Below are 27,704 nucleotides of genomic sequence, written 5' to 3' on the forward strand. Positions count from 1 at the left end.
GTACTCTTTGTTTGTATGTAGACGTCGTATGTTAATGAACCTATGCATATTCATGTAACCTCAATAAAAGGACAGTGTATGGGAGAACGGACGAGACCAACTGGAGTCAAGCGGTTGTCCGGTTCTCTCCCGTGCACGAGTACCATGAAGAAGTTTGCCTACTTGTGTCTTGCTTAGCAGTGTAATTATATTGTCTTCAACGTTCCAGCGGATGGGTTCAAGCTACAAACCTAACATTAATTGGTCCTTCGATGCCGGCTCCCTGGGATCGCATTCACCGAGGGGGGGGAGGCACGCTGAAAGACTGACGTCAGCCAGGAAGTTCCTGTGGATTCGCTGTCTGTCTTTCTCCTCGATGAATGGCGATCGGCGGGATTCAGGCTGATATTACACGCTAAGCAACGCCAAGTAAGTTTAAAGAGGCCGACTCTATAACCGTGTCGTTGTGCAGTCTCCGCCATTTTGTGAGGCGTTGAGAAGTTCGCTGCTTTGTGGAGCGATAACTGGGTTAGTGTCCCGAAAAAGAAGTTTTGGTTAAATCGCCCAAGGGTCCCAAGCGTCCGGTGAGTGTCCGGTTTTGAAATCGCCCTGGGTGTGTGTCCCGAGCGTCCCTTCATTGGGTTTTGTCGCGCGAGTGGGTGAGCGTCCCACAACTGGGTCAGGGTCCCGAGCGGTCCGGTGTGAGTCCGGAGTAGGCCTATTTTGTGTTGTTGTCATTGTCGTCGTCGTTGTTGTTGTTGTTGTGTGTGCGGAGCAGAACATGTGGTCTGTGACACCGACTGTTGTTGTTATCATGGGTTTCTAAGCAACCAAGAGTGAGTCGGAGGGAGACAGACGTTTGTGCTGGACTTTGCTCCTGGCAGCACAAAGTATTTATGTAAAAAAGAGAGAGAGCGACGGCTCCACAGCTGCGCGGGTTCACGCGAGCGCGGTCACGCGGGTTTCACGCGGACCTGAGCCGTGCGGTTAATCGCAGGCTTATAAATGGAAGAGATTAAAATGTTAGAAGTTTTCAGAAAACACACCAGCCTTGGAGAGCTGTGGAGAAGGCCAGCCCACATCAGCAGCACTTAAGATATGCTCTGGTGAATGGCTTTCCCCCCACCCCTTGCTGACACAATGTTTATTCTTTAGCTTGCCCTGATCGACAGCAGCCTGTGTGCCAGACCATAGATTTAATTGAGGTGGATAGTTGTTAAAAGTAACCTACATTAAACTTGTGGTTGCTTAAATTCAGTACAATGACATGTGAGGAGAAGTGATATAGGTAAATATTTAAACTCATGAAGTGCATAGAGGCACTTGACCTGTGTGAAAGACTGTCGTCTTGTTATGAGCCATTGTTGAGATATAGAGCACATCTGTGAAAACAACTAATATGCTCAACCCTGTATGAAACATCTAAAAATACATGATGGAGAAGCTGTGTTGAATATGTAAGTGTAAGACTTTGCCACTGTGGGCAGAGCATGCAACTACTGTGTGATGTCGCGTTGCAGTTTTGTTTTTGTTTTTTGAGCTGATGAGCAAGCTGCACATTATCAGATCAAGAGCTGTCTGAGAACTACTCAAAGAGAGGGAAACAGAGAGTGTGCAGCGTTTCCATGAGCAGTTTTTCTGCACCTTGACTCGTGTGTGTGTGTGTAGCATCAGCATCATGTTTTTGTTTATTTGTTTTGTTGGATTAAAAATAATTAAATAAACTGGTGATCATGCTTATGGATCACCATGGCACATATCTCCAGCCATATGGTTTATTTATGCAGATGAAAAAGTGAGTGTGAATGTGTCTGACATCACAGTGTTTTTGTGCGCTGTGTAAAAGTAATTGCCTTTGATTGTGAGTGAGAGCGGTGATTCTGCAGGTCACCAGCTATTGTAACGAAAAAAAAAAGAGTGAAAAAGAAAAATCATAGGAAAAAGGTTTTGTGTTGATCAGCCAAAAACAACTACAATTTCATTTTCTGCTTTTAAGAAAAGACTGTTCACAAAAACACACACAGAGAGAGATGTGTGTTGATTAAGCAGTGATGATAATAATGAAATGTCTTAGTTTGTCACTTTCAGGTGAAAAGCAGACCTGAATCAATTTTCCACATGCAGCGGTCGGAAGAAAGTTATAGTTTAACATCATTGGAAACATGCAGGCCAAGTTTCTGGCTGACTTATTTACAGTGCCATGTGTTTCTCAACCTCACAAGCGAGCTCACTCCTCCCTGAAGATAAGGAATGCAGCTCCATGATAAAGAGACAGCAGCAAGTCCTGAGCACAAAAAGTCCCAGCAAAGCAGCAGCAATGTGGATAAACAGCAGCAGAAGAAGAAAGCAAACCCATCTTCCTGTCTGATTGGTTGAATTTCACGGAGGGGCGAGCAAGATGGCAGCGTGAAGAGGAGTTTTTGTTTGAGTTCTCAGCACGAGACACTTATTTGATGTCTTTCTGGCCTTCGGGACTTTTTTGGAGATCAGCGCGCTAAACTTGCTGGATCTGAGGCCAGGGTCTGCGGCGGCAGCATGTTGAAATGCTCAAAAAGGACTGAGTGACTCGGGCAAGCCACATGCGGCTAGCGACATGAAAGAAATGGACCCTTCATGATGCGTTCAACGTGCCAGCGCTGTGGTGGGAAAGGCTCCATCATAAACACGCCCTGCGCCGAGGTTCAGGCCAAGAAGAAGAAGACGATGACTTCCAAGCCCAAGAAGGTCGGCCTCAGCGTGGGCGAGCTGATTGTGAAAGCCGTGGCCGCTCTCAAGAAGGCTCTGGCTGCCGGAGGCTACGATGTGGACAAGAACAAGGCCCGTGTCAAGACCGCCATCAAGAGCCTGGTGGCGAAGGGCACTCTGGTGCAGACCAAGGGCACCAGGACCTCCGGATCCTTCAAGATGAACAAGGCTACTGAGAGCAAAGCCAAGAAGCCCGCCGCGGCCAAAGCCAAGAAACCAGCAGCAGCTGCTAAGAAGTCGCCCAAGAAGGCAGCAGCAGCACTTCAGCTACTACACAGGACAAAGCTGAAGGAGAACTGCCGGCTGTTGAACTGTTGAAGTGGGAGAGGACAACAGAGTGAGAAGACTAGGTGAGAACACATAGGAATTATTTAATGTGGGAAATCAAAATTTGGGTTAGCAAACCTGGGGAAAAGAAAACTGACTGCTTAAGTTGGAAAATTGAGACGGAGTCTGAAACATTGCGAAAATAGAAACATATACAAAATCACACACACACAAGCAGAACATGCATTAACCCTACTAACAATTCCAAACACAAAATGACTCATGAAGACTCATAGCACATTAGTTAAGAAATGATTAAACAATAGTAGAGAAGTGTGTAGGAAAGGCAGCTTTAAGAACATGCTCTGCTGGAGATGCAGCTCCACAGACATGCATTAGACCTGCCTAATAACACAAACCCATGCAATGAAAATTAGCTTGTTATCTTTCATCAGTGTTAAAATAGTGTCAATTTAGCAGACACTTGTTATCAAATGCTGAATTTATCCTAAAGAAAAAAATTGACTCTACAAGTTGCAGGACAACAATTTAACTTTTGTGGGAAAAAAAAAAAAAATCCTGGTTTGATAAATCAGTGATCAGACAATAAATTTAGTGTTAAAATGGTAAATTGGGAGAAGCTTCCTGCTTGATTGAGGCAGCATAAGTAATTTACTGTATGAGGGAAATTGTCTTTTGTGATACTATTTTGAACATGCTTTTCTGTCGTCCTGTCAACTTAGTGGGTTAATAGCTGATATGCAAATTAGTTGATCGGTTTTAGATTAATGAAAGGTGACTGAATTCTAGCACGAGTGAATGAGATGTGTTGGAGTTTGTTGTGTGTTGAGTAGAGACTCTAAAACACTGAGTTTCCTGCTTTGATGTGCGAGTGAATCCTGTATTTAGATACACAACTCTGAATACGTCAGAACAGACTGTTTTGTGAAGTGCATGACAGCATGTCACATGTTTTATGATGAAGGGAAAAAGGAAAAATTGAATAAAATAGATCTGTGGCTTAAATGAGTGAAGAGCACAGACCGGGTGATTAAACTCATAGCTAATATGACATTAGGGTTATGTTGTGTGTTGTGCAGCTGATGGTTGGTTTGGAGTGAATCTAGCTGATGATTCTTCTCCTGTTGTGAAGTTGATGAGGAGTTTGTGTCATGACTTAACAAGGCCTTTTTATTTTGATACTTTCACAGTGCACTGAAAGTTTTGTTTGATAATCTCTGTTATTTTTCATTTTTATTTTTTGAACAGGCACTGATTTTGTTTGTCTATTTCTTTTCTTTAAGCAGATCTGCACGTCGGGAATTACAAGTGCTATACGACCTGTCGAGAAAGCTGTTACAAGTGAGTTTTCTCCACGTTGAAATGGGCTCAGGAGAAAGCTACTTATTGGGACAATATTAAATGAGAGTCCCTGTCCTAAAAAGGATTTAGCGATGTAATCCTATCTAAACTTCTTTTTCTTTTTGAAATGACGTCATTTTGCTGAGAGTGGAAACTAAATGCGACGATAGGTTCCACTATCAGCAAAGAAAGAAAGAATGAATGCATGAATGAGTGAGTGAAAGGAAAACAAACTGACTGACTGGTAAAAGCTGACAAAAGCTGACAAGACTTTACTGATGTAACACGACTGTGTGAAGTTGACCCCCGCCTGGCAGGGGTGCAGATGAGTCTGTGTGTGCTTCCCTTTACAGAAGCAGAAAGATGACAGCAACACTCGAAGTTGCGTGATGATTTAACATTTTAAATGCCATTTTCTGTGTCTGTGAATTTACTATGTGTGTGTTATTCACTACCTTGTGTTGCTTACGGAGGTAATGGTGACAAAGTATGCAATACGCCTGCGCAAGCGCTAATATTTGCATTTTCTTTTCTTACAGCATGCCAGTTCTTCATGTGAATTGATGATGCGATTTATACCAGGACAACTGGTTGATGTTTTTTCCTACTACAGGATTTCTGGGTTTATGTGTGAGGAAAACTGTGTTTACAGGTTATGAGTGGTGATGCTGTTGCATTGTGTTGATGGGAAAATGTGAAGGTTACTTTGATAATGTGAATAACCTGTGTGAAATTTCCTGTGTTGAGAACTGGTGTTACTTCTTTCCACAGCTAGGGTTGACTTTATGGTGTTTTTATGGCACCTCTGGAATCTGTTGACCTGTGTCTGACCTCCGTCTGACCACAGTCAATGTGTATTGCTAATGTTTGTTTTTCTATGACTGCGTGTAGAGGATTCGGCAGAAGCGGACAAGTGACATGAGAAGAACAAATAAGAGATACAGTGTTTCTGGGATAGTTTGATATGGGCTCATTAGCTGGCCACTTTTGAGCCCATAGTAATATATAAGTGGAGTGACTTTGCTTAAGAGCAGTCACCGATTACATTAATGTTGCCTGAGTACATGGGATGATCCATGTCTGAGGCGACTTATGAAAATAATTGTAGTTTACTGATTTGAGAAAACCTGCACATGACACTTGTCTTGCTGATGTTGAATGCTTCTTGTCCTTGTGATACAATTGTTTGCAGGTATGGAGTTTGATTTTACTTCCAGATTTTGTTTTCCAGGCCATGATGGTGTGTATGCAGGCTCCTGGGAGAGCCAGGTGTTAAGCAAACTTAATATGCAAAGCACACTAACATTTTCATTGCAGGATTATAGGTCCAGGGTGGTGCTGCTCCAGGGGAGGAGATGCCCTGATGTTGCCTGGGATATGATCTAGCTAATCTTTTTCTTTAAGACTGGAATCCAGGTTTGGTGAGTTGACGCATGGGTGTGTCCATGCGTCAAGAGGAGGGGTCCAAGGATTAACATTAAACAATGTTTTTTATTATTGTTGCAGTGATTTGTGTGATTAGCCGTTTTATTTACAAATATTAAACCTATGCAAGTGGTGCACCCATGTTCAGATGAGGCTTTGATGGCCTATAAGTGAAGTTCACTGAACTAAAGAATGTGGTTTGATGATTGTTGACATACTCTCCAAATAGTTTGTCTTCCTAGCAAGGAAATACAGGTGCAGCAGTAATCTCCTGAGAAATCTTCAGAGGCCCAGTGAGAAGCGCATAGCTGACAGGACCAGGCAGTGGTTGAGGTCAAAGATCAAGCTGATTGGGGCCCATCATGAAATCAGACCTTGGAGCCACAGCAAGGACCATGAAACTGCCTGCAAAATAGAGGAGAGGATCGTCCACAAGATGGGAGAGAGGCTTCAGGAGGATCAGAGATCATCTTCAGCACAGCAAACATCACACAGAGAGCTGTGCTACTAAGCTTCCAGGAAATCAAGAGGAGACTTCCCACAGCAAGATTTTAAATAAAATGAAAGATTCAATATTGACGCTGAGGAAGACGACTAAGGTGTACGACGTGCTCTGCCTTAAACCTTCAGCAGCGTTGGAACATGAAAACTCGTGGGATGAGGGGAGCGTGCCAAGCTCCATCGACAGCGCAGAAGGAGTTCGAGGATGACATCATGATTCTGTGAAAGCACAGGAACCAGAAGCTATGGTGGTGATGACAGCAGTTTCCTATGAACATCACCTAATGCTGTGCCACTATACTGTGCATACGATGACACTCTGAAGGCTGCTGGGATCATAACAGCAGTAAGATGACGGAACCCAGCACCCTTTCCACAGAGAGCTTTTTCTGCAGAGCGTGGACAATTAAGGAGTCATAAATATCCCCCTCACAAGACGAAGGTCTGAAGTCAGGTGATGGGGGCTGGTAAGAGGCCATAAAACTAGAGTGCTGAGAGGTCTGCAGCTTGGAAATAGCTGAGACCCATGTTGACGAACCACAAAACCAACTAGTATGTTTGAATGTCTATTCTACATACATTTGGACTCTGGTCCTATGGACAGTGATGGAAACAACTGGAAGAGACATTCATGACGCCCTGCAGAGCTTAAACCACTCTGCAGAAAGACATGTGATGTGCACACCCGGAGGAAGCACCACCAAGTTGAGATGTTTTTCAAAATGTTACTTTTTTAGTTTCACTATTAAATTAACAATTTCTTTGGTTGCTCGTAAGATGCAGTTTGCCATGAGATGAGCTCAATGAATGGGGTAACTGCTAATACATTTATTAAACTGTGTACCTTTCAGTAATTTAGGGTGATTTGACAGATGCTGAGTATAAAAAGGTTTGCATTGAAACTGTCAGACATGACGTATTCATACCTGGGAACTTTTCAGGCATAAAGGTCAAAAAGGGGGGAAATGTTAGATTTGTATTGTTGATTGTCATTTATGCTTAGAAATATTTACTTATATATGCTTAGAGTTTTGTAATTAGTTGTAGATTGGTAGAGGTTTTGATCCTTGATAGTCTGCAAACTTTGTGTGTATTAGACAGCACTTTGGGAGCATGAGAGGTCATACCGTGTCTTATTATTTTATGGTAGGATTAACATAGTTGCGTCTGTTCTAGTCTAAGTGCTCTTTGTTTAGATGAACTGCAGGACTTCCTCACCGTGTTATCTAGGATGAACCATCTAGGGTGAGGGGGAGGCTACCCTCTTCCTGACCAAGAATGTTTGACCCTTTGATCAGCAGTCCCCACACACACACACACACACACACACACACACACACACACACACACACACACACACAGGCAAGGTACTCTTTGTTTGTATGTAGACGTCGTATGTTAATGAACCTATGCATATTCATGTAACCTCAATAAAAGGACAGTGTATGGGAGAACGGACGAGACCAACTGGAGTCAAGCGGTTGTCCGGTTCTCTCCCGTGCACGAGTACCATGAAGAAGTTTGCCTACTTGTGTCTTGCTTAGCAGTGTAATTATATTGTCTTCAACGTTCCAGCGGATGGGTTCAAGCTACAAACCTAACAGTGATCTTAACAGGAAGGAATTTATTCAATAGGCGAGCAACAGTCTTTTCCTCAGAAATATGTTGGTGGAAGCTAAATTATGTATTATAAATGAGCTGTCTCTCTCTCATGTGTTTCCAGACAAAATCAAAAGTAATTTTGAACTAATTGTCTCTAAAGACCTGCTAAAATGTTAATTTAACACTCTGAGTGTTAAATGAACATTTTTGACAGTGTTATATTTCTAACAGTAACCTAGTCAGTGTTAAAGATTAACAATGGCTAACATTAGCAGTGTTGATTCTCTAACACTGTAAAGTTACTAGCATGTTTAGTTATTTTCCAGTGTTAGAAAATCAGCACTGCTCAGTGTTAGTCATTGTTAATCTTTGTCACGTTCCCCTAAAAGGGTCCAGGCGATTAGGGAAAGTAACAAAAAGTGTCCAGGTCAGAAAAAGGAGACAGGGAGGCAAAAGGGGTTCAATTAAAGAGTTTTATTAAAGTTTCTATTAATAACTCAACTAAAAGAGACAGACAAGCTGTTATCACCATTTAAAGAAACAAAACAAAACTCAAGCGTTGGTCAGTAAAATGAAAAGTAAGTAAAGAGGATTAGTTGCCAAACACACTCTTCTCCACGAGTAGGAGCAGAACACACAGCTCACTGGCTGCGAATCAACAGAGCCCTAGAGCTGCTCTTCTTCTTCTTCTTCTTCATCTTCCATTTTAACGGCAGCTTGCACTTCCATAGGAGTTGCATTACTGCCACCCTCTTGTGTTACTTAGACTGCATCTAGCTCTTTAAATCCTCTTAAATAATCCCATACTTCTCAGAAACCAAAGAACCACTTCTTTCCTTTCATGACATCCTAGCCATTCAACCACCTTTTCAAACCTGAGTCCCCCCTCATTCCAGTTTCTACCCTCATCATTCTCCTATAGTTACCATACCTCCTGCAGTTAATAAATACAAGCTCAATTGTTTCCATAACACCACACCAATTACACAGCCCCTTTAAATGTTTCCCCATCCTAGAAAGAGTGCCATTCAGGTAACAATGCCCTGTTCTTATTCTACACATAACAATCTCCTCCCTCCTATTCAGTCCTCTATTTGTTTTACTTCTACTGTATTTTGTACCCTATACAATTGTCTCCCTCTAGTTTCATTATCCCACACCATTTTCCATAACTTCTTACTTTCACTCCAAACTATACACTTTCCTTCCGATTTAGATAATGGTATCTGTACCTCTGCATCTACTCTTTTAATAACTTCCTTAGCCATTCCATCTGCTTTTTCTGGCCCTAGAGCTCACCTTTCTCTGGCCTTTAATACCTTTAATTACTGATGGGAGTCAGCTGTACAAAAGAAAACGGTGGCACCTAAGGTAGGAGGGATGGTAGGACACACCCACGCAGGTAACTTCAGGAGAAGGCCCAAAGGGCAGCTCATCTCTGTGATGCTTATCAGAATAAATCTGTGGGTATTTTGTGATCAATATCTAAGACAAATCAATAGAGTTATATTATTGACTTCTCAGAATCACACAGATGACAGCAAAAAGTTAACCAAACCTGTCAAAACAATAAACTACATCTTCCTGTAGAAAACATTTTACTTGTAATGAAAGTGTAACGGTGGACCCAAGAAATACCAGCCGGAGCGACTTTGACAATGCAGAACTTTTTATTAAACTCGGGGTTGTACGTGGACCCATATACTCCCGCGCTCTCTTTCTCTGCTGTCACCTCCGTCTCCGTCTGTCACTGCCAACATATAAAGAGACACAATCACTGTCAGATCCCAGCACACCTGTTCACCCCGCCCCTGCGCCGCCCCGGGAGCTCACTGCGTCACCCCTCCTCTGCAGCTGGCCAAGGACCACACCCACGCCACACATCCCCACCGCCCGACTGAGGCCGGGGCCCATCCGGCCGAACCTACTCCCCCCCCCCCCGCGAGCGAGAGAGGAAATCGGCCACGACCATCTGCGCGCCCGGCCTATGGATCACCTTGAACTTAAAGGGCTGCATGGCCAGATACCACCGAGTGATCCGGGCGTTGGCATCCTTCATGCGGTGGAGCCACTGCAGCGGGGCGTGGTCCGAGCAGAGGGTGAACGGGCGGCCCAGGAGGTAGTAGCGAAGGGAGTCGACCGCCCACCGGATTGCCAGGCACTCCTTCTCCACGGTGCTGTACCGTGACTCGCGGTCCGTGAGCTTCCGGCTGATGTAAGCGACCGGCCGGTCAACTCCCCCCACCTGCTGGGACAAAACGGCCCCCAGCCCTCTGCTCGAGGCGTCAGTCTGCAGACAAAAAGGGAGGGAGAAGTTAGGTGTGAACAGCAGCGGCTCTCCACAGAGAGCCCGTTTCACCTGCACAAACGCCGCCTGGCACCGCTCCGTCCACTGGACCAGATCTGTGGCACCCTTGCGGGTGAGATCAGTCAGGGGGCTGGTCAGGTCCGCGAACCCTGGGACGAACCGCCGGTAATAGCCGGCCAGCCCCAGAAACCGTCTCACCTCTTTTTTCGTCTTGGGACGCGGGCAGGATGCAATCGCCGCCGTCTTCTCCACTTGAGGTCGCACCTGCCCGCTCCCCAAGTGGTACCCCAAATACTGTACCTCCCTCCGTCCAACCGCACACTTCTTCGGGTTGGCCGTGAGCCCCGCCTGCCTCAGGGACTCCAGCACCGCGGCCACACACCGCACATGCCCCGCCCACGTGTCACTGTAAATGATGACGTCGTCTAGGTAGGCGGCAGCATAGGCAGCGTGGGGCCGCAGCACCCGGTCCATGAGGCGCTGAAAAGTGGCAGGGGCGCCGAACAAGCCGAACGGAAGCGTCACGAATTGGTACAACCCATACGGAGTGGAGAAGGCCGTCTTTTCCCGGGACTCTGGAGACAAGGGAATCTGCCAGTAGCCCTTGGTTAAATCCAGAGTCGTAAAAAAGCGAGCGGTGCCCAACCGGTCCAGGAGCTCGTCGACCCGGGGCATGGGATAAGCATCAAAACGTGACACCTCATTCACTCTGCGATAATCGACACAGAACCGTATAGACCCATCCTTCTTTACTACAAGGACGATGGGGCTACACCAAGCACTGTGTGATTCTTCTATTACTCCCAGCCTCAGCATTTCCTTCAATTCCCGGAAAACAATTTGCCTTCTATGTTCCGGCAGCCTGTAGGGCCGTGAACGCACCGTCACGCCAGGCCGCGTCTCAAAATGGTGCTCTATGAGAGAAGTACGGCCGGGCAAGGGGGAGAACACGTCGGCAAAGCGCTGTTGCAATGCAGCAACATCCGCCCTCTGGGCCTGTGTGAGATGGTCACTGCAATGGAGGGAGGCGGGGATGCTAGACTTTGGCGCCTCCGGCCCCAACTCATCTCTCCCTCTTACCAAGCTCACTAGAGAAGCGGTCTCCGCCTCCCTCCAGGCTTTGAGGAGGTTGAGGTGGTAAATCTGCGTGGCCCCGCCCCTGTCCGACCGTACCACTTCATAATCAACGTCCCCCACTCGCTGTGTGACCACGAAGGGTCCTTGCCACTTGGCGAGCAATTTAGAGCTGGAAGAAGGAAGTAACACAAGCACCTTATCTCCCGGTGAAAATGGCCTGAGTCTAGCCCCTCTGTCGTACAGGCGTCGCTGCCGCTGCTGGGCCTGGAGCAAATTCTCCCGTGAGAGCCTCCCCAGTGTGTGCAGCTTTGCTCGCAGGTCCAGCACGTACTGAATTTCACTTTTCGCAGGGCTCGGACCTTCCTCCCAGTTTTCCTTAATCAGGTCGAGCACCCCCCGCGGCTTCCTGCCGTATAACAGCTCGAAGGGAGAAAATCCCGTGGAGGCCTGGGGCACCTCCCGCACTGCAAACAACAGAGGGTCTAACCAGCGATCCCAATTGCGTTCATCCTCGCGAATGAACTTACGAATCATGGATTTTAAAGTCTTATTCAGCCTCTCCACCAACCCATCAGTCTGAGGGTGGTAGACGCTGGTCCGAATAGATTTAATACCCAGTAATTCGTACAGTTCCCGCAATGTGCGCGACATGAACGACGTGCCCTGGTCAGTCAGTATTTCTTTCGGAATACCGACTCGGGAGATGACCTGAAACAGTGCCTGCGCCACGCTCTTCGCTGAAATGGTGCGTAGCGGCACTGCTTCCGGGTACCGCGTTGCGTAGTCCACCAGGACCAGCACAAAGCGATAGCCGCGTGCACTCCGGTGCAATGGCCCGATGAGATCCATGCCAATACGCTCAAACGGGATCTCCATCAGCGGTAATGGGCGCAACGGCGCCTTTGGCACGGCCGGCTGGTTAACCAGCTGGCATTCGGGGCACGACGCACACCAGCGGCGCACGTCGGCCCAAATGCCCGGCCAATAGAATCGGGCCATTATGCGCTCCAGAGTTTTCTCGCCACCCAAGTGCCCTGCCATGGGGTTCGAATGAGCCACCTGGAAAATCATTTCCCGGCGGCTTTGCGGCACCAATAACTGTGTGCGGATTTCATTAGTGTGAGTGTCACGGCTCACTCTATAAAGCCGATCGTTCCGCAATTGGAAATGAGGGTACGTTCGCGCAGCGTCGGGGCGCACCGAGCGACCATCAATATCCATCACTTGGTCATAGGCTGAGCGTAGGGTGTCGTCCCGAGACTGCTCTAGTGGAAAATCTTCCGTGGGGTACACAACGGGAGGCGGCGGGGCTTCCGTGGAAGTCCCCGCCTCCTCCTCCCCCCCAGAGTCAGCGTCGGTCGACCCCGCGTCACCGCCGAGCGCCGCGCAAACGTCACACGAATTTACAGACCGCGATCGCATCCCCGCGTACTGCCCCAGTAAGCTGTGGAACCCCAGCCAATTCGTACCCAAAATAAGGGGATGCGACAGGCGCGGGCTAACCGCCGCCTTCACTCTATGCGTTTTGCCCCTGAATTTCAGCAACAGTGACACTACTGGGTACTTGTGAATATCCCCGTGCACACATTTAACCTCCACCCAGTCAGCCTCCAACAATGCCCCGGGGCGAACCAAACTTTGGTGGACCAGAGTCTGCGTGCAGCCCGTGTCCACCAAAGCATGGCGAATACCCCCTTGACACCTTACCGGCACGCGGTACGTCACTCCTGGACCGGGGGCGGGCGCTGGAGCGCCGGCAACGCGGAACACCTGCCCCACCTCCATGAGCGGACAGTCTCGGCGCAGGTGCCCCGGCCGCCCACACTTCCAACAGTCCGGCCCCGGCGTCTGTGCGGCTCCCCGTGGCTCCGGGGCAACCTCGGCGGCCGCCGGGGTTCCGGCGGGAAGCAGCGGCCGGAACGGGTTCCTGGGGCTCCACCCTGCTGCCTGCTCCGTTCCCGCAGGGCCGCCGCCTCTCCTCTGCGACGCCGCCGCCGGTGGCCTGGGCGGCGGAACACGGGCGCCCCGCCGCGGCTCCTCACGGCCCGGTACCGGGTCGGCCGCCAGATGGTCCTCTGCCAGCGTCACCGCCGCCGTCAAATCCGCCGGGCGGTGGCAGCGAACCCAACGAGCCGTCGCCTCGGGCAGGCCTCCCACGAACTGCTCGAGGACGACCATGTTCAGCATCCGCGTCTCCCCAGCCGAGGGGCCCGGTCGCAGCCACCTTGCTGCCGCATCCTCCAGCTGCCGAGCCCAGGCAAACGGCCGCTCCCCCCCCGACATCCTGCCGGCCCGGAACTGACGGCGGTAATCCTCTGGGGAGAGCCCCAAACGATCCAGCACCGCCCGGCACACGTCCTCGAACACCCCCCGCGAGCCGGGGGGCAGGCTCAGCGCCGCCGTCTGGGCCTCACCCGACAGAAGCGGCAGCAGCCGGGCGGCCCACTCCTCCTCCGGCCAACGACAGGCCACCGCCGTGGCCTGGAAAGCCTCGATGAAAACCAGCGGGTCCTCCCCATCCCGCATCCGGTGCAACGTCACCGACAGCGGAGGGGCGGGAGCCGGCGCGGCCGCATTCCCCAGCAGCTGCCCCAGAGCCGCGGTCTGCTGCTCCGATTGCAGGCGAAGCAACGCCAACTGTTGGTCCTGCGTGGCCGCCTGACGAGCCGCCATCGCCGCCATGTCCACCATCATCTGGCCCAAGATCTGCAGCGGCTGGGCGGGCGGCGGGGCGGGCGGCGGCGCCGCCGGGGGAGCAGGGGGAGCCGGCAGGGGACCGGACATCACGACTGGGTTTCGGCACCAGTGTAACGGTGGACCCAAGAAATACCAGCCGGAGCGACTTTGACAATGCAGAACTTTTTATTAAACTCGGGGTTGTACGTGGACACATATACTCCCGCGCTCTCTTTCTCTGCTGTCACCTCCGTCTCCGTCTGTCACTGCCAACATATAAAGAGACACAATCACTGTCAGATCCCAGCACACCTGTTCACCCCGCCCCTGCGCCGCCCCGGGAGCTCACTGCGTCACCCCTCCTCTGCAGCTGGCCAAGGACCACACCCACGCCACAGAAAGTTTTTAAAACTCAGTTGTTATTATTATTATTAGTAGTAGTTGTAGTAGTAATTTCTGCATTTAACTAAAAACTAATTCACAAGTGAAAAAGCTTTATTAATATTGATTTTCTTTTACGATATGATAGGACAAGAGTGACAGTCATTTACATTGTACAGTAATGGAGGTTAGGTTACTGTAGATGAAGAATACCTTGATCAATTCTGTCCCCAGGAATGAAGGTTGTTAAATCTGTGGCTCTTAATCCAACCTTTAGATCAACAAAAACTGACATATTGCAGCACAAAATGTCTGTTATTAAGGTGGTTTATCAGTATGTAATAATATGGAAAAGAAAAAAAGACATTTGTACTGTAATGGTCAACATGCTACTGTAAATAACATTCAGGCACAGAAACAGATGAAGGAGTCTCACAGCTGAGTGTGACTGAGTCTGTCTCTGTGATCACTGGTGGATTAATGATGAGTTTACATGGAAGAGGAGCTGAAGAGTTGAAACAATAACTGCAGTTAGGATCACATCTGTGTCTGACCAACATACTGAAAGCATGCTTTGCTTTCACACATTAAGATAATATCAGTACTTTGTGGTAAAGCCGCAGACTCACTTTTGATGATGATGGAGGAATAGTCACTGTACAAAGAGTTTGACTCTCCCGTCTGGGGCGTGTAAGAACAATTCACTCTCCATGTGGTCTGAGACCGGCCATCTCCAGAAGTTTAGTTGCTGTCTGGTGTGTCGGACAGGAGAACTTTTCTTTTAACATATGTGTCTGAAATAGGTATAGAGTGGTTTTACTGCATATTGTAATATTGTTGTCTGCACACACGGAGACTGATATATTAAAAGGTACAAAACCAGTGACTGTAGAAAACATGGACGACGTGACAGCTCCCCAAAAATGAAGCCAATTGTCTCTATCGCCCCCTGGTATCTATATTTAACTCAAGCCCTATTTAATGTTGGTTTTTATAAAATATTAAATGTTTATGTAATTACAGTATTTTACCGTAGACTGACAGAATTACACTTAGTGGGAGTTGCAATCTTTTAACATTTAGTTTTTAATAAATTCTCTCTCCAGCAGATTTTCGTTGATGATATCAATAGCGAATTTAGTCAGAGAACCTAGTATTTACTTTCATGGTCACCTGCCTGATTTGGTGATGTTAGCAACCTTTCCTTCACCAAAACTGACTCTGAGGAAATCCTTGATCACAGTGACAGCCTCAGTCATATTGAGCTGTGAAGCTTCATTAGTGTAATTTCTACTTTGCAAGCCAAGTGTCTACAGGCTCCTCCTGTGGGCAGACACTAACAGGGACTGTGTAGTTGGAGATGGTTAGAAAGATTTTACCTGCTGGAGCTGAAGTTGGTGTGCTTATGTTGCAAAGCTTGATGCTTTTCTTTTTATGTCTCCTGGCAGTGACCCATCTACTATTGCCATAAACAGTAAGTACTTGAACTGCCATGAACTTCATATATATATATACTATATATACATATATATATGATTTTTCTTATGCAGATGAGGCATTATTTCTGTACCATTATTTGTTATTCCAGAGGCTTTTAAGCTATTTTTTTGCACTTGTTGTCTTGTAAAAGCCTATATTACATATTTTCTTTCACAATTCATTAACTCCACAGAGAAGGCATCGTTTAAATATGTTAAATATGTTTCTGAAGGAAAAAATGTCCATCCCGGTTTTCCCTCCAAGGCACGAGCGATAAGCAGAGTTCTGTCCTTTCCTTCTAAGATTCCTAATTATTTAAAGTAACACTCAGGTATGCCATTCAGCGTGTTAGTACGAGCTCGGGAGCAGCTTGGGAGAACAAGAAAACAGAGACTGCTTTAGGTTGCCTTCCCAATCGACTCAAAGGTTTATTTAGTACATAACAGCTTATATAGAGGAAAAAAAGGTTCGTGTGTCAGCAAGTTCTCAGTTCAAACCGGTACAGACCAAATAAGGAAACGTCTTCCTGCCTTGTGAGCAAAGAAGTATCCTGTGTGTAGTTTATCAGTTCAGCTACAATTTATGATCATCCCAGCAAAATACACTCCTAGACATAGAATACAGAGTTCTTTCATTAGTGAATTCTGAAACAAACCACCTGGCCTTTAACGAGCCTTTTTCTAAGAGATAAAGAAAAAGGGAGGATGGGAGTAAGGAAGTGGTCTCGTCTCTGTGGTATTTTCGACCTTGGGGTACCAGCTTGTGAGTCTTACACATCAATTCTTGGGTCAGAGAGAAAGAGAAAAACAACTATTAAATGGGCCTTATTGAGTAACTCTTTTCTGTATAATATCACAATAAAACAATATCCTGTAAATGCTACCATGGTATCAAAATATCACAACAGTTTCTTTAAGCAAGTTCTTCATGACTGAGCTAAGTGTCCTCTTTTTTGGAAATCAAAATATGGTCACCCTACTATATCTGATTGTTTTTTTCCCACAGTTCAAGTCAACTGTTGCACACTTGGATTGAAAGGAATTGCAACCAGTGTAGCTTTATTAGTTTTACTTTACTGTGCCTGCAAATATATAGACATAGCACGTCGTTACACATTTGTACAGTCTCACACAGCTCTTTTTAGGCGCACTGCCTTATGGTTAGTCTTTAAATTCAAATGCTAATACTCCTAACAGTAACATGAATGAAATAACATAAACAAAGATAGTGTGATTCACCAGTTTTCACCCACTGTGATTGGACGATCTGATTTCCTCGTGTCAGCATTGTTCCCACATCATCATAATTAATGTTGTTCCAGGTTCAACATGGCAAGTGACCAATCACCTTCTTGTGATGTCATTCCTTTGCGACTTCGAAATACCCGCCTTCGAGTATTTCGAAATACAAGTGAAGAAGCGAGAAACCCCCGCCTGTCCGCCGAATTTGAAGTCAATTTAGGATACTTTCCTTTAATAAACGGTAAGCATTATACATATGTTCCTCACTTGGCTTGCTGTTTGTTTGCTAGTGATAGGCTACTTGACGACAGCATTAGCTAACCAGTGTTACGGTAAGCATTATACATATGTTCCTCACTTGGCTTGCTGTTTGTTATAGGCTACTTGACGACATTATTAGCTAACCAGTGTTCTCTAGACCAGCGTTCCCCAACTTTTTGGGTGTTTCGTGGCCCGGGGGTTGGGTCAGGCAAAATTGCAGTAGCTTCCCTGATCATTTTACAAACATAAGTGAAGAGAATCTGGACTAAAAGGCCTAGACTTATGGTTGTGTGCTGAATCTATGAATCAAACTATCACCTGGAAACATAATTAACTGGTCCATAGCTGTGAAACTGGACATGAGTTCTTGATTCTATGGAGATTAACAGTAATCCAGAAATTTACAAATTTGTCCTGGTACATCGCGTAAATGTTGTCCCTGGGACATCGCGTAGATGTTGTCCCTGGGACATCATGTTAAAGTTGCCAGAGACATACCATATGAAAGTTTAGCTTCTTTTAGCCCCTGTTTGTTTTATATATATATATATATATACATATACATATATATATATATATATATATATATATATATATATATATATATATATATTAGGGGTGCAACGATATTCGTATCGATATTGAACCGTTCGATACAGTGCTTTTGGTTCGGTACGCATATGTATCGAACAATACAACATTTGTAATTTATTTTATCAATTTTCCTTCTGACGATGCTGTCTGTGTTGAGCGCTCAGTGAATCTGTGTTCGACTACTCCGCCTAGGCTGCACTGTCGAGCGCAGATCCACTGAGCGCTCAACACAGACAGCATAGTCAGTGTCACTACCCGATCCGTACCGGAAACCCGATCGGTACCCCGCATGCGCAAATCTTACGTCACTTCCTCTCTTTGCCAACATTGCGACATTCAATATATTTGAATGATACGGTTAGCGCCCAGTTAGCTCCTAGCATTTCTCAACAGCTCTGCCTCCTTTTCGACTACCGGGACATTTAAACAATGGATAATCCGTATACAAAGAAATTCATGCTTTTCTCCTCAACAAAGAGCGTCCCCCGATTGAGCAACAGCGCCGTAACATAAGGAGAATGGCGCCTAATTACAGAGTTAATAATGCAGACTTTGTAATATCTCACGTGTAGATTCATCAGCCAGATGAAGTGTTTACTGACAATTGACAGTGATAGCTGACGTCATCATCACTATTCTAATCAATCCTCTCCTCACAGACGAGCATAAACACACTCGACTATCGCTAAATCAGATTTAACACACGTTTGTAATGATGATAATTCAGTTTATAATAGGGTTTATTCGCTCGGTCAGCAGGTGGCGGTATCCTCGTACACTGGGGAGTAAACTGCCATTAAACGAACAGAAGAAGAAGAAAACATCTGCACATGCGCCGGTCAGACTTTACACATGCGCAGTAAGGATTGGAGAGTCCTGATCCGTAACTTTCTTTTTATTTTTCGTTTTTGTCTACATTGTACTGAAATGCTTCATTATTGCAAACATTTTAAGATATACTTGTTATTCTTAACATTTTAACAGATACTCTGACCCATAACTATCGTAAAACGCTACGACCGGAAGTAGAAACCTTTCGCGCATGCGGGGTACCGATCGGGTTTCCGGTACGGATCGGGTAGTGACAAGGAGAAAAGCATAAATTTGCTTGTATACATCCATTGTTTAAATGTCCCGGGCTGTCGAAAAGGAGGAAGAGCTGTCGACAAATGCTAGGAGCTAACTGAGCGCTAACCGTATTGACACGTATCATTCAAATATATTTAAATGTCGCAATGCTGGCAAATACAGGAAGTGACGTAAGATTTGCGCATGCGGGGTACCGATCGGGTTTCCGGTACGGATCGGGTAGTGACAGCCCCCCCACACTCCCTAGCAGATCGTTACATGGAGAAACCTTTGGAATACAAGCGCGCTGATCCACACAGGTATGCACACGGGTGTTCACTGCTCGTAGACCCAAATTACACCTTTCTTGGCCGCTACTTCGAAGCACATCTGTCCTGCGTGCTGCACAACAACATTGAATATTTAGTATTTACTGCTGTTTACACTTAGCTAGATTAATGCGATGGTGTTGTGTTTAGTATGTTGCTTTGTTTTTTTTTGCTTGTTTTCTATTTTTCTCTCAACAGGTGATCCAGGAGATTTTTATTTTTTTTTTCCCCCCCTTTCTCACTGTCCCTCTCCCCTTCTGTTTTTCCTTTCCTTCCTCTTTCTTTCTCCCTTTCCTATCCCTCACTCATGTCTGTCCCGTCTGTAACATCTGAAAATAAAATATAATAAATAATAAAAACAAAGATCCACCAAATGGACCAATACGGCAATGCCACGATGATCCATTTGGCAAAGTAAATCCATTGGGTATCCTTGTTGGTCTTCAGACAACAATTCTGATGGCTAAAGAACCAAATGGGACAGGCAAAAAAAAAAAGAAAAAAAAAAAAAAAAAAAAGATGGTGGCTCTCACACACACACACACACACACACACACGTGTCTATATATACACATTACACATACATACACAAAGCTGTGTAAACCAACTGTGGCACACCCAAAATGCATGGCCACTTTTGTGTTAATCATTTAATTTAATTTATTTAATTTGTTTATCAGTTATTTTCTGTGGCTATTAATATCCAAAATGACTTTGACAACATGACCAACCTAACCAGTGCATTATTTTGTCACATAAACTGTATAGAAGGTACAAAGAAATGGAGCAACACCCCAGGCGGAACTATTATTCCAAGACAGGTGCAACCCGGTTGCTTTAGGGGGATGGACTTCCGCCCACGAGTCAGATGCAATCTGAGAGGCAAACCGAGTGCACTGTCTTCATTGCTCCTGAACTTTACCTGTGTTTGCAGGTTGGTACCTGGTAAAGAAATACTACCACTGTTTGTACATAACAATGTTTTATCTCCATGTTAACTTGTGAAGAAGTAGAACAGTACCTGTAACACTTATGGGCACTGCCGCGCAGTCGACTCGCATCAGTGTGAGACAGCGGCGTCAGGCTGCGCAGGCCGCTAGCAGAAACGGCGCGGTAATGTTTTGCATTGTGGGTCGTTAGCGCCCAGAGCATTGTCTTGTAGGAAGGTCATTCATATCGATTTATTTTCTTTTCATTATGAAGGTTGGTACTCCCGCACACTTTACTATTTTATATAAAGCTTATGATACAAAGATGTTTTATTGTTAAGTGTCATTGAGGTTTGAAAAGTATATAGCTGTTTAATATGTGAGTGTTAATGACATGTGAAGTAGAAAGAAGTTGTCCATGTTATGCAAAAGTGAATTTCATCCTCAGTGTGCTGTAAATGTGTGTCTAATTCTGCTCAATTCCAGTATTCAGAATCTGTACAGTCGTATATTGCTGTAAATTCATTGTAGATTACAGTGGCTTCCAACTGCTTAAGTAAGAGCAGGTGTGTACTTTTGTTTTGCTTAGACTGAGCGATTGCATGAAGTACATGTAAAATAGTGGAACGTGTAGAGTGTGAATTCATTTATTTTTCTACTTGTGACTTTGGGGAAATGGACAGATATGGACACTGGGACTGAAAAAGTCATGCACACGTGGATATTGTTAATGCTGTTCATGTTTATTGAAACTTGAATAAGAGATGCAATCTGAGAGGCAAACCGAGTGCACTGTCTTCATTGCTCCTGAACTTTACCTGTGTTTGCAGGGATTTCTTCTTTGTTATTGTGGCACCATTCTTGGGGCCCGTAACACAACTATAAATAACGAATCTAAACTTATATACATAAAATACAGAAATGAATGAGGTGGAATGAATACTACAAAATGTACATAAGGTGCAGCTGCAGTCTGGCAGTGGGAGCAGTGTGACAGGTCAACTGTTAAGAAGGGAGATGGCGAGGGGAAAGAAACTGTTCCTATGTCGGGTGGTCCTGGTCTGCAGGCTTCTGTACCGTCTGCCAGAGGGCAGCAGATCAAAAAGTCTGTGTCCAGGGTGTGAGGGGTCTGTGATGATTTTCCCTGCCCGTTTCCTGGTTCTTGAGAGGTACAGATCCTGGATGGAGGGCAGGGGCGTGCTGATGATCCTTTCTGCTGCCCGTACAGTCCGCTGCAGTCTGCTCCTGTCCTGTTTAGTGGCTGCTCCATACCAGACTGTGATGGAGGAGCACAGGACAGACTCAATGACCGCAGTGTAGAACTGGATCAGCAGCTCCTGTGGAAGACTGTACTTCCCCAGTTGTCTCAGGACAACTGTATATGTCAGTATATGTCCACTACAGCGCCGCAAGGTTTCCACAAGCATTAGAGAATTAGCTCTAGCTGCTAATTGTTAGCTTCATGACTATCGCTACCAATGAATATATACTAATGACACATAATGGGGATTAACAGCCAACTTTCCCACATTCTCTGCAATCTGTGGGCTCATCTTTAGGAACTGAGGAATAACTACCCTTCGCGTACCATGTCTTATTGGAGACTGTGGCACACATTATTTTACAACAACCAAAGAAAATAACATATTTGAACAATCAGAACATTTTAACCAAATATAATATTTTAACTAAAGATTATGGGGGGTTTCTTGTTTTGTCCACAATGCCTCTCTTGTCCTTACACAACAACTTGCCAAACGATCTGAAATGCTATCATTTGCACATGAAAGTGCACCTGTTACAGTAAAACTGGTCTGTTTGTACCAATGACTGCAGAAAACATGGACAAGGCGACAGCTCCCCAAAAATGAAGCCAAAACGTCTCTATTGCCCCCTGGTATCTGGCTGCAGTATAGGTCATAAACCCTGCCTCCTCCATGTTAGCGGATGGGACAGATATATTTTTTCCAAAGCTTCTTTCTTTTGTTATCAATAGTTCTCATCACACTGATTTATGTCCAAGGGGTCTCCTTTCCCATTAGTTTTGTTCTAATTCCTACCGCAGTGATATTACAGTTTTTCTCAAATGCTAAAACACATTTCACAAATGTTTCCACCATGTTCCCCAATGTCTAAACACAACACCCTTTTCTAAAGCTACATAAACACAACCACACCTTCCCACTGCAAAACTCAAACTTTCACACCAAAAGAGCAGCTCGAAGCTTTCAAAAATGTAAACACTATACACATCATTACACACTACAGCAAAACAATTGAAAACACAATGCTCAATTTGTGAGAAGGTTCTTTGTTTCATAACTGCCAATGCATATTTTTAGAAACTATACAGTAACGGATCGTCGTAGATCTCTGCAGAGGATTAGGCATTTAGATTTCTGAGTTTCATATGAAGAGTATAAATCTATAAAAAAATCCTGCATGTATGTACACTACTGTAACACAACTCAATGCAAAAACAGAATCTATTGCACACAACAGTACTCTTGAAAACATGATCAGGGTGTGAAGTTTTTTTATTTACGTTATTCACACCACAATCACTGTGCGGCATCATGTCATTGAGCTGCGTCGGGCCACATCACCTCATTCACATCGCAGGCTATATTGTCTCTTGCCAGGCACCATGGGAAAAACGCCCTGGAATGGCGATTCCATCCTTGGAAGGCCTCCGCTGGGATGTCAACACAGGCCAGCTCCATTGCCCTTAGGAGGGTCTCTCTTGTGTATGGTTGTCTGTCAGAAACCTTCCATCTCCACGATGAGAAGAACTCCTCTATAGGGTTCAGGAAAGGGGAGTAGGGTGGCAGACAGACGTTTAAAAAGTGGTCACTGTTGGTGGTGAACCACTCTCTGATTTGGTTTGTTCTGTGGAAGCGACATTGTCCCAAATGATCACATAAATGTGATGTGCGGGCCCAGGATGGTGTTGTTGGCGGTCCAGGAGGATGTCTTTTAGCTCCTCTAGGAAGGTGAGGAGACGTTGGGTGTTGTAAGACCCAAGGACAGCATGCCGGTGGACAAGCCCCTCCGAACCCATGGCCGCACAAAGGGTAATATTACCCCCCCGTTGGCCAAGGACCTCAGTGATGGCTCTTTGGCCAATGATGTTACGGGCTCTTTGCCTTCGTTTCTGCAGGTTGAAGCCAGCCTCATCCAGGAAGAGGTACTCATGAGGTCTAGCCATCGCGTCCAACTGTAATATCCTCTGTGAAAATGTGAAAGTGCACAGGTGTTCAGAACAACAGTCAATCAGGTAGCACAGTATTGTCCAGAAGTAATGTAGGCCAGTGAGCAACACAGTATGTCCACTAACTGTACTGTGAACATGGATGTATACACGGAAAACACGGACTGGAGCGTGTTCGAACATCAGGACCTTGAAGAGCCACAACATCAGTGCTCTCATATATTAACTTCTGTGTCAACAGTGTCACTGTGGACAAACGTCTCCGGGTGTATTCCAACCAGAAACCCTGGATGACTAAAGAGGTCCAGGTCCTGCTGAAGCAACGTGACGCCGCTTTTAGATCCGGTGATGGTATGCAGTACAGTGCAGCCAGATCTGAGTTGAAAAGAGGCATCAGAGAGGCCAAGGCAGCGTACAAGAGAAGGATTGAAGACCACTTCACCACCAACAACTCACGACAGGTATGGCAGGGAGTTCAGCACTTAACCAACTACAAACCTGGCAATACCACGTTGACTGAGGGTAACGCGGAGCTTGCAGAGGAGCTGAACCACTTCTTCGCACGCTTTGAGGTGAAGGGACCAGAGGCAACAGCAGCAAAAACATCGGACAGCAGCAGTAGCCCAAGCCTTATAGTGCAGGAATATAAGGGGTTGAGGCGCACACTGAGGGCAGTGAACCCCAGGAAGGCCACCGGACCAGATGGGGTAACCACAAAGGTCCTAAAAGAGTGTGCAGACCAGCTGGCTGGGGTCTTCACTAAGATCTTCAACACTTCACTGTCCCAGTCCTGCATCCCGCCGTGCCTAAAGTCAGCCACAATTGTCCCACTGCCAAAGCGTACTAACATTAGCAGCCTCAACGACTACCGACCAGTTGCTCTAACACCTGTTTTAATGAAGTGCTTCGAGAAACTGGTCCGATGTCACATCATGTCCTGCCTGCCACCCACACTCGACCCGCTCCAGTTTGCATACAGAGCTAACAGATCAACTGAAGATGCCATTGCTACAACGCTCCAAACCACCATCTCTCACCTGGAAGTGCAGGGCCGTTACGCCAGGCTGCTCTTTGTTGACTTTAGCTCTGCTTTCAATACGATACTCCCGGACAGACTAATAGATAAACTGCTGGAAATTGGACTTCCTTCCACCACCTGCCGCTGAATCAAAGACTTCCTCTCAGACCGTGTACAGAGAGTTAGAGTGGGGCCTCATCTTTCCTCAGCCCTCAGCCTCAACATCGGCTCTCCACAAGGCTGTGTACTGAGTCCCCTACTGTACACTCTGTACACACATGACTGTGTTAGTTCCCACCCAGACAACACAGTCATCAAGTTTGCAGATGATACCACTGTGGTGGGGCTCATCTCAGGGAGAGATGAGACTGCATACAGAGCTGAAGTTCAGAGGCTGTCAGATTGGTGTGCAGATAACAACCTGGACCTCAATACCACCAAAACAAAAGAACTGGTAGTTGACTTCAGAAGGAGGAAGTCCGAGCTGCAGCCTGTCAGCATCAACGGGGAGTGCGTGGAAAGGGTCTCCAGTTTCAAGTTTCTGGGTGTGCACATAGACACAGACCTCCAATGGAGCTCTAACACCTCTGCGGTCTTAAAGAAGGCCCAACAGCGTCTCCACTTTCTGAGAATCCTCAGAAAAATGGACCTGAAGAAGGAGCTGCTGACCGTCTTCTACCGCTGCTCCATTGAAAGTGTGCTGACATATTGCATCGGTGTGTGGTTCTCCAGCTGCACCACAGCACACAGAAAGGCACTCCAGAGGGTCATCAACATGGCCCAAAAAATCATTGGACATCCTCTTCCCTCCCTGAAGGACCTGTACAGCACTCGCTGTCTCAAGAGGGCACGCAGCATCCTACCGGACTGCACACACCCAGGACACCGGGTGTTTAAGCTGCTGCCCTCTGGCAGGAGGTTCAGGCTGCTGAGGTCCCGAACAAATAGACTCAAGGACAGCTTTTACAACAGGGCAATAGCCCTGATCAATGTAAATAGTTGACCTGACTGGATACCTCCCTGGACTTTTTAGGGGGGAGGTAACAATGTTTAAAACGATAACAATAATATTTATATTTATAACAAGGTGCAATAATAATTAATGTGCAATAATAACAGTGTGCAATACACATACACTTATTCTTCTTTTTTATACTAAGTTAATATACTGTGTTGTGTTGTTTGTTGCGTTGTGATGTGTCATATCGTGCCGTGTTGTGTTATATGTAGTGCCGACGTAGAACAGTTTTTCCAATTTCATTGTACTATACTACTGTACTATGTATAACTGTGCAATGACAATAAAGAGTTATCTTATCTTATACTTACTTGCACATACTCGTAACGTAGGTCTTTGTGTCGCGCAGAGTTGCGCTAAAAGGGAACCCTATAGACCTGTTTCATCCGCGTCTTTTGGCGCCGGAGAACTCGGTCTATTGTGGCCAAGCTGACATCGTCAATGCTCTCAAAGTTGACATTATCGGCAATGACTTTGTCTCTGATCTCCTGGAGTCTGATGAGGTTGTTCCCACGAACCATATCCACAATGAGGGTTTCTTGTGCCGCTGTAAATATGGCAACCCTCCCACCTCTATGTGGCATTCTTTCAACTCTAAAGAAAGAAACGTGTTGCTAATTGACACTACAATACAGTGCCAATACAGTCACAACTGATTTGAAAACAATTGACTACTTTCACAGGTTTGTAAAACTGTATTGTGACAAAGAAAGCAATCGAGTACAATACCTGTTGTGTTGTCTGAATGCCCTGATAATGGTGGCCACGGTGAACCTACTCAGGTTTGGACGGACTCTTAGTCCTGCTTCAGCCATTGTCATGCCATGGACAATGACATGGTCAATGACTGTTGCTTGCATCTCATCCGTAATGATGGTGTGAGGTGGTCTTGCTCTCCCTCCTGGACCTTCTCCTCTCCCATGTTGGCCTCCTCCTCTTCCTCGTTGGCCTGCTCCTCTTCCTCCTCCCATTTGAACTCCTCTTCCTCGTTGGCCTGCTCCTCTTCTTCCAGGGCCAGCTCTTCTCCCTCCTCTGCATCGAATTCCTCTTCCCCTGACTCTGCCTTCATCCATTGTGTTTGTTTGGAATCTTCAGTATACTCTGCACTCTGAACTTGCTTTTATACATGTGGTCACAGCATTAGCAACAAGTGTCTTCAATTTTGAGTCGTTGTGTGTAATGAACAGTGTTGGGACTAACGCGTTATTAAGTAACGCGTTACAGTAACTACGTTATTATTGTGGTAACGAGCACGGTAACTAGTTATTATGCCAAAATCAGGAACGCGTTACTCGTTACTGGGATTTAGATAGGGTCGTTACTCGTTACTTCGTGTGGTGGCTATCGCGGAGCTTCCACAGATTCAGTAACATTAGCAAGTGGTGAGGCCAGCAGGTGGATGAAGGAAAAGGGACGCAGACGGAAAAGAGACCGAGGCGGCCGCCGGTCCAAGTGTGAACTGAACTTCAGGTAAGAAGTTATGACCTGCAGTCTCTCTGGGTCAGATATAAACCAAGTTTAGGTGGAGTTTATTTTCGTTATTCTGACTTTTTCCGTACTGCGTGCTAGCTAGCATGACGGAGTTTCTATACAGCTGGGTGGTGCTATGATGTTAACGATGTTAAACTTTATTTTGTTCATAAGTTATTAGAGTTGCCAACCGTCCCGTCTGGTATTCAGAGAAAATATTACGCGTTTCTTATTGAGGTGACAGTTTGTCCCGTAATTCAGCTACAATGGAAAAGGCACAAAGCTGGAGTTATTCTGTGTCTTTACGTTGCACAGCTGCCTCTTCTTCTCTCATTCTCTCCCCTCCCTCTCCCGTTTCTACTTCAATCATGAAAACTGATCAGTGATCAGCTGATCGTCTTTTCTCTCTTGTGTGTTTATTGCTCACTTTGCGCCGAAAGAGGAAACCAGCGGATGTCGCGCTAAACAACAGCAGCACGTTTAAGCTTGATCAGCTGTTGTTAGAATTTATTTAATATTAATTTCTAGTATCAGCTGATGTTTGCTGGAGCCACAGCTGCAAAAAAGCTGCTGGTCATGATATGGTTTGGTTATGTGGTGAGAGGGAAACATGAAGATGAAACCAGGAGATGTCCTTACTGGATCATCAGAGCTGAACAGGTGATGGAGAAACAGGTTTACCTTTTAGGTGACATGAATGAGTTGAAGGGAAGTTATGAACTGTTTCTGAGAGACAAATAACACCAGGATCCTTTTCTAAGTA

General features: G+C 45.9%; 2 protein-coding genes and 1 long non-coding RNA gene across 3 annotated transcripts in view; 1 reads left to right on the forward strand and 2 right to left on the reverse strand.

Annotated features, from left to right (window-relative positions):
- Positions 1-27,704, reverse strand: part of LOC309706018 (uncharacterized protein) — a 57,087-nt gene that overhangs the window by 13,333 nt on the left and 16,050 nt on the right. The gene's annotated exons all lie outside the window — the stretch shown is intronic.
- Positions 1,567-5,270, forward strand: LOC309707369 (histone H1-like; the record flags this gene model as incomplete). Its single annotated transcript, XM_082534681.1, has 3 exons — positions 1,567-2,973; positions 4,299-4,353; positions 5,245-5,270. The coding sequence occupies exons 1-3, from the start codon at positions 2,593-2,595 to the stop codon at positions 5,268-5,270; spliced, it is 462 nt and encodes a 153-aa protein (XP_082390807.1). The 5' UTR covers positions 1,567-2,592.
- LOC309706020 lies at positions 22,593-26,649 on the reverse strand. The gene is made up of 3 exons (XR_014276661.1): positions 26,201-26,649; positions 25,783-26,065; positions 22,593-23,453 (listed from the first exon to the last, which is right to left on the reverse strand). It is a non-coding gene; the product is annotated as an uncharacterized lncRNA (long non-coding RNA).

This window comes from Aulonocara stuartgranti, assembly GCF_965226115.1.
Source record: "Aulonocara stuartgranti genome assembly, chromosome: 5".
Lineage (NCBI taxonomy): Eukaryota > Metazoa > Chordata > Actinopteri > Cichliformes > Cichlidae > Aulonocara > Aulonocara stuartgranti.